This window comes from Asparagus officinalis, chromosome 4 (genome assembly GCF_001876935.1).
Source record: "Asparagus officinalis chromosome 4, Aspof.V1, whole genome shotgun sequence".
NCBI lineage: Eukaryota > Viridiplantae > Streptophyta > Magnoliopsida > Asparagales > Asparagaceae > Asparagus > Asparagus officinalis.
Window position 1 is genome coordinate 129716424 of NC_033797.1, and position 7914 is coordinate 129724337.

General features: G+C 36.3%; 1 protein-coding gene across 1 annotated transcript in view; it reads left to right on the forward strand.

Annotated features, from left to right (window-relative positions):
* LOC109838591 (probable methyltransferase PMT13) overlaps positions 4141 to 7914 on the forward strand; it is a 14468-nt gene continuing 10694 nt past the window's right edge. The window contains 3 exon segments of the mRNA XM_020407023.1: positions 4141 to 4339; positions 4342 to 4683; positions 4686 to 4732. Coding sequence (XP_020262612.1) covers positions 4291 to 4339; positions 4342 to 4683; positions 4686 to 4732 — 438 coding nt within the window. The 5' untranslated portion in view covers positions 4141 to 4290.

The following is a 7914-nucleotide window of genomic DNA, read 5'->3' on the forward strand; positions in this document are numbered from 1 at the left end:
AAGTGGCTAAGAACGATTTACTTAAGCTAACTAGGATTTGACCTTTAAGATTCGAAACATGTTACGTTTTCAAGACTATGAAATCTACTGGAAAATAGAACTCCCCAGAACATCCTCTATCTCTCCCTTTGGTATTTTCATGGATCTATCAGCTAACTGAAGGGTGTATCTGGTTGATTTTAAATGACCAAGCCCTAAACTGAATAAAAAAGAAGATTCACACTAACTCCTAAGTTTAGAAGCGCCTTATCTGGGCCATGGACTTCGAAAGCATGTCACTGAGGCTATTAACTAAAAAGATTTTCTTGGGAACATTAGTGATTCTTTTCTTAGTGCACAAATTCTGCAAAAAGTTCACATAGGAATAGATTTGTTCGATTCATTCTAAGAGAGGAACATTGATTTTGACCTACTTGAAAGTTTCTAGAATTTTCTCCACCTGAGGATAGTTTTTCCTAGGTCTGAATCTTTTTGAAAAAAGGAGCAAAAGGCTTATACCTTTTTAGAACTTGTAGAAACAGAAATTGCTAATTGATAACGAAGAGAAGATTACGATATGGGAGATTGAATTGTTAAAAATTATTTGGTGTATTGAATATAATTGTGTTTCCTCCCGAAAATTTGTATGGTTGAAGTTTTATCTGAAAAAAGCATGCAGTGGGAACATTGTGATGAAAGAATTTTATTAATTCCCCCAACCAAAGCTAATGGTCTTTTTGTGGAGTTAAACATAGTCGCTAAAACGAAGATGAATACAATCTTGCGTAGGTAAGAAGCCCTAAAAGTGAAAAAATGTGTCCCAGCTCAAGTCAATCAAGTTTCAACCCTAGGATATCATAATTGCCTACATCAAGCCCAAGTTTCAGAAGAATGTTCTCTCTTAAGAAACAATCAATCATTAGAGCAAATGAACGCTACATTTTAATGTCGAAGAAATGATTTGTTTTCTCTAACCTATAATTGGGATTGGAAGAATCAAGAAAATTTCTTTGAAAATTAAAATTCATATTTTTTCCCCTTAACACATAGATTCTAAGAATATCTTTGAAGAATAATCCAATCCTTTATATATAATTGGTGAAAACTTGTGTCAACTTAAGTGTATAGGGAATAGTGTGTCCACCAAAGTTTTTAACCACTCATATTGCCTAGGGATCCTTGTATTATATAAAAAATGTGTTTTCTATTAATAAATGTGTGGCTATAAACTTTGGTGGACATTAACTTAAGTTGATAGGAGTCTTGCTCTATATAATTTGGCATAATACCACTTTTATATATTTTGATGAGAACATTAGATGAGAAGATCCTTAAACCCATCAAAATATTTTCAGAATGGCTTCCCTAGAATTATTTTGCAAGACTAGATGTTGTTTCTAAGCTTTACCGTCTTGTTGATTGGAAAGAATTCTTCTTGAAAGACGATAAAAAATTCATCCAAAGTTGAAATGGAATTTATGGGTAAGCTATACAACATTTCTTAGCTTTGTCTTTAAGAGAAAGGGGGACTAATCTGATCTTAATTGCATTCTTAGATAACTCTATAATCTTAATCATGAGATACACTTCTTCAAATTTGGATATAAAAATATATGCATCTTCGAATTTATTTCCTAAGAATTTTAAAAGCATATTTATGAAGTGAGGTCTAAGCACATAATTATCACCATTAATATCGGGAAGTCTAATTCAAGATGGGGTTGCATTCCTAGTAGGATAATACATATCTTGAAGCACGGTTATATTTGGATTAGCCATTTCTTTAGATTGAGAAACAAATTCAACATGAATTTAGCAAATTGGATTATCCCTAATATAAACTTGCATACACTAATGAAAGCTCTTTTTAACTTTTTTTAAAAATTAATAAAAAGGTCTAACAAGAAAAATAAATGTTAATTAATTTTATTTATTTATTATTATTAATTATAAAAAGGGAAAACTAAAATATCTAAAAGATTAGTGAGAGAGAAGAAGAAAGACAAAATAAAAAGAAAAACCAAACCAAACAAATCAAGATCAATCACTCAAAAAAGAAAAAATAAAAAGAAAAATCAAACCAAACAAATCAAGATCAATCACTCAAAAAAGAACCCTTAATTCTAGGGTTAAGCTAAAACTAAACTAGATTAGCTCCTGACTAGAAACTACTTGAGTAAAAGATTAAAGTTTACTTAGTCAGTTAGCCGGGTAAAGATAGTATTAAAGGGAGGGCAATGACCAATTAGGTATCTATTTCCTTGCGGAGCACCTTACGCAATCCCTAAACCTTGGTTTAGACACCAACAAATTCAAATAAACTTAAATCGGTTTGCTTAAAGATTCTTTGTTCCTTAATGAACTTGAATCCTTAGGGGCCATGTCCAATGAGTTTTAAAAGGCTTGAGTTTGTATAGTGAGAAATTAGTGATTTATAAGCTAAGAAAAAGTGATGAAATCTCTCATCTTATCTTGATTAAGAGTTTTTTGTCCTTAAGAGTATTTTCAAGTGAGTACTCAAATCAAAATACTCAAATCACTTTGTTGGATTCTTACTAACTATATGTGATGCAACTGTAAGAATTAAAAGTAACTATAAGAGGATGCAAAAAAAAAAAATCTTTTTTAATTAGGTAGATAACAAATATGAGAAAGAGAGCTCTTGTTGAATTTATTATCTTGTATAATAGTTATTTAAGTGGAGAGTGTATTTTATTATAGTCAACAAGAGAAAGTTTTTATTTTTCTTAATTACTTCATTATTGTCTCTATTTGTGAAAACCTAACTAGAAAATTGAATTAAAAATGCTAGAAAGAAAACTTACCTTTGGAAGGGAATGACCCTCTTGAAGCAAATCTTCTCTCAAGTCCAGGTAAGCACCTGACTCGGCAGATAGCTAATAAGTGTGGCCGAGTCCAGGTAAGCACCTGACTCGGTAGATAGCTAATAAGTGTCGGCTATGGGTGGCATGGGTCATCCAGGTGGTTAATGGAAAGCAATAACAGTTGCTTGGTGCTGACGGAGCCTGATGAGTTATAAAGACTTTTGGGGCAGAATCAATAATGATTTTTGACCATGCATTTAATGTGATGATGACTGGTTGTTAGTGGGGGGCTCGTGGAAGACCGCCTTTTGTCTCGGCCTGATGAGAAGGGACAACTCGGCCTGGTGAGAAGGGACAGATTTGGCTGCCTATCGAGAAGGGGACGACTCCTTGCGATAAGGGCGAGAAGTACCTCCTCTTTCGGTCATCTAGCGGAGGGCTGACTAATACTGCTTTTTTACTCGGCCTCGAGAGTTGTTGGCTAAGATAGTGAGCCAAGTGTGGAGGCTTATGGGCCCTGATTATGTCTGATCTGGCATGGAGTGAGACGCGTATCGACAAATCAAGAATGATTATCACTTAGTTATTTGCAGGCTATAACAATAAGTGCTACCAAAACAAATTAGAGTGTATAGGAGAAATTTTTTAAAACTTTAGGACATATAAGTGCTGCCAAAAATAAAGAAGAGTATACAAGTGTAAATTATCTGTCTGTTTGAGAGCTCACGACAAAAAAAAGAAGGAACACTAAAGAAGAGAAGAGATATTATTAAAATTTTCCTTCTCCTCCTTTACCACCCAAATTGGGGTGTAATGATGTAAGCTTTTTATGAAAATTTTCCATGCATTCCCCTCCTCTATCATCCCACTAAAACTACCCAACAAGATTAAACTCAAATTTCTCTTCCCCTTCCTTCTCTATCCTCATCCCTCTCTATCCGCATCCCGACACAGAAACTACAGGGAATTCAATTGCAATTAAGCCACAAAAATAACTGCACCGCCACTCTGCACTTAGTCCCCACCATGCTTCCATTTCCCACTATCTAACAAATAAAATATCAAAATATAAGTTTGTTTCCATCTTAGTCATTAATTCTTTGATATTTGAACCTACACCCTCAAATTATTAAATTCCTAATAGATCCCTGAGTTCTTACAATCTTTTTAAAAATTAAATGCCTAAATTCAATAAAATTTGTATAATCTGTTGCAAATAAACTCCCTCAGTCGAGATAAATGGGCCGTAAATTATAAGAATTGGGGGACCTTTGAATGACGCCAAGTACCAATTCTAAATACTAAAGATATAAGGGACTTATACAGCAAACCCGAATCTAAATCCCTCTTCTTCCTCTCTTCACTGTGCGCACTACTCAAAGTAGTGCTCACCCACCAAATTTCTCATCTCCCCTTCACCCTCCAAAATCCCAAAACAAATCTCAGATCCCTAAATCTCGAAACCCTAAAGTCAAAACCATAGCCAATGGGTCACATAAATCTCCCGCCATCTCGCCGCTCTCTCCACCGCCGCTGGAACTCCTCGACGCCGCCTGCATGTCCTTCTTCGCCGGCGTCGCCGTCTTCTTCCTCCTCGTCTTCACCTCCCTCGGCGACTCCCTCGCCGCCTCCGGCCGCCGCTCCCTCGCCGCCTCCGACCCCCGCCACCGCCACCGCGTCCTCGAGCTCCTACTCGACTCTCCGCCGCGAGATCGACGGCGGGAGGCGTCTGTGGGGACGTGGGGATGCGAGGGGCGGGGATGTGGATTTGATGCGCGTCGCGAGGATCCGAGGAGGAACAGTCAGTTGAGCAGGGAGATGAATTTTATAGGGAGCGTCATTGTCGGCGCCCCAGAGGATGGGCCGCTTTGTTTGGTGCCGACGGCGGGTATCGGATTCCGGTCCAGTGGCCGGAGAGCTTGCACAAGGTAATTGTTCTGTATTTGTGATAAGTTGGTGCATTATAAAGGAATAAGCTTCGTGTATCTCGAAGACTAGTGGCTGTTCTAATTACATCCAAATTTTACTATATATTTTTGGTTCCGTGTTGTGTGTCAAAGGACCCTTGCAATCCATTGAAACTCTGAGAGGATCCATCTAACACACCACAACTCTGAAGGTATGTAGAGGGATTAGGGTTACAATTATATATTCTAACCCACTCCCTCAGGTTGAGCTCTCTTTTCTTGGGCCAAAATTGGACTCATGTTGTGGTACCTTATTTATAATCTGCATTATATGCATAGCATATAGGATTTGAAATCCGGATTAATCTGGTACCATCAAAGGACCCTTCCACCATGCCAAGGCTCTTAACATTATGGTGTGGTTTGAGGGTTGTAATTTTATATTGTTTAGTAATGTATAATGTAAAAGCAAAACGGCTTATAAATAGAGCTTCACTGTACAAAGCTACTACTACTAGTAATAAAACAACCTATCACTGACACTCTTATTGTAACCCACTGCCTTGATGTAACTTTGCCTTCACTAGCCTCTTGATTTAGACTTTGCTTAGTCTCTCTAGTTGGATCACGAGAAAAAATTTCATAGGTGCACCTGCCATCCAAGTATGCAACACATGCTTCAGCTCTTGTCACATGATTGATAGTCAGCGCTGACCTTCAATACGGTGTTAGAGCAAGGAAGGCATGATATGACTGCAAACTAAAGAAAGCTCTCTATAGCAAGCTTCGAGAGCATGATATGCTAAGATTGGTGAGTTCTTAATTCAAAATGGCTAGTTTGTTGCTTTTGCAGATTGTAGCTTATTTGTCAAGAAGATTGGCGATAAGCTAGCAATCATGTTGATCTTTGTGGATGACTTGATCATTATTGACTGAAGGAATGATGGATTGTTCCTTTGCCAAGAAAAGTATGCTAAGGAAATGTTGCTCAAGCATGAGATGTTCATTTGCAAGCCAATCTTGATGTCGATGGAGACGAACCTGAAGGCGCGTGCACATGAAGCAAAGAATTTAGAGGATCCAACTATGTATCGACAACTAGTTTGGAGTCTGATCAATCTGACGATGAAAATACTAGACATCGCATTTGTGGTGGGCCGATACATTCAAAAGCCAGAAAAGCCTCAATTGGAAGTAGTTAGAAGAATTCTAATGTATGTCAAAACTACACTCAATCATGTTCTTTTGTATAAGAAAGGTGGAGATTGTGAGGTTTACAGTTATTCTGATGTTGACTACACTAGAGATCATGACACTTGAAGGTTTACCATTGGATGCGTCTTCAATCTTTGTTTAAGAGCTATACCTCGATGCAATAAAAGATGGTCAACGATGTCACTATCAACTACAAAGGGTGTATGTAGATCAACAACGATGATAGCTCAGGAAAGTGCATGACATTTCAGTTGATAGATGATCTAAATCAGTCAATAGAATACTTGTAGCTCTACATTATGATAATCAATTTGCAATTTGGCTCGTGGTGAAATCAGTTTTTGATGCAAGGATGAAGCTTATCGAAGTAGGTCATCACTTTCTATGAGAGGAAGTTCTTCATGAAGAGATTCTAATGGATCCGATTGGCACAAATGAACGAGTACCTGATTTATTTACGAAAGCATTGAGTTTTTCATAGTTTACCAAATTAAAAATAAACTTGAGGTTGTGAGAAGTCATTGCTAACTACGAGTATTGAAGGTGAGCACTGATCATTGATATGAGCATGTGTTGTATTCTTGGGTAATAGTTACACCTACCATTAAATGTTATCTCATGGCTAAACTAGAGAGGCTAAGCAAAGTTTAGATAAAGAAGTCAGTGATGCAAAGTTGAGTGTAGGTTAGGTTCTTGTATTGTAGCAGTAATAGTTTTGTATTGCTAAGATAAGTTATTAAGATAAGTTAATATTAATATTAATATATTAATATTAATATACCAGTAATAGTTTTGTATTGCTAAGATAAGTTATTAAGATAAGTTAATATTAATATTAATATATTAATATTAATATAGCAGTAATAGTTTTGTACAAGTGAGTTCAGTGTAGTTAGAGAGAAAGGATTGTATTGCTAAGATAAGTTAATATTAATATATTTTATGTGTGCCCACCACTCTTTTAATTCAACGATCCCAACTATTCCTAACCAATCACACCTCTAGTGAAATGTATTTATGGGAGAACAGTTAATGTTATAATATTAGTTATTCTGGTAGTACTTAATATGGATCAATTAGGAAACAAGTGGTGTAAAATTTCTAGTAAGGGTAATTGTTCGGTATGAATGGGAGGTTACTAACTGGAATGACATGAAGATTTGAAACCTATCAAGCGAAGATGTTAATGAATGTTTATACAAGGTTGCCTTTTTATCGAGATGTTTTGTATATGTATCATACAATGCAAACTATCATTTTTCTTGGCCTGTTATGGGATACTTGGTGTATCATACAATTTCAGAGAAGGATAGAGATAACTTAAATGATAAAACGAATGAATGCAATATAGTTGTTCATAATTGTATCACTTAGACTTCCATTTGACATTTGTTAAAATAAGATATGCTTATAAGCTTATAAGTAGTCTAATTGTGATTGAGATTCTAAATGGAAGATGTTGGATTCATCGTGGCTAGGATAAACTGTACTTGTCAAAAGGATATTCCTAGATTTAGAAAAAGTCTCTCATGATTAAAATAGCACCTTTTAGACTATGACTCAAGAAAGAAGCATGTGGGCTTTATCTAGTACATAAACATGTGATGTGATGCATTTGATGTTAGATTGATATATTATAATCTGGTTTTACCCTGACAAACTAGTTTGGCATTTCTCTTTAGCGTACCAATCTATATCAAAGATTCCAACATATGTGTCTATGTATTGATGGCATTTTACGCCCCTAAAGGCAATAGTGATATCACAAGAATATTGCGGGAAGAGCCGGATCTCTTATTGAGCAAGATAACCTACACATTCAAATGCAACCCATTTCACGGCTCCTTCCACATATCTAACTCTGATATGCCTTTAGGGAATAAAGTTCCCCCAATAACAGGTATCAAAGCCAAGGTTGTGGTCTAAGGAAAAGTGAAGTCCTGTGAAACCCGAAGATGTCCAGAAGATGGCTAAGTTTAGATTAGTCT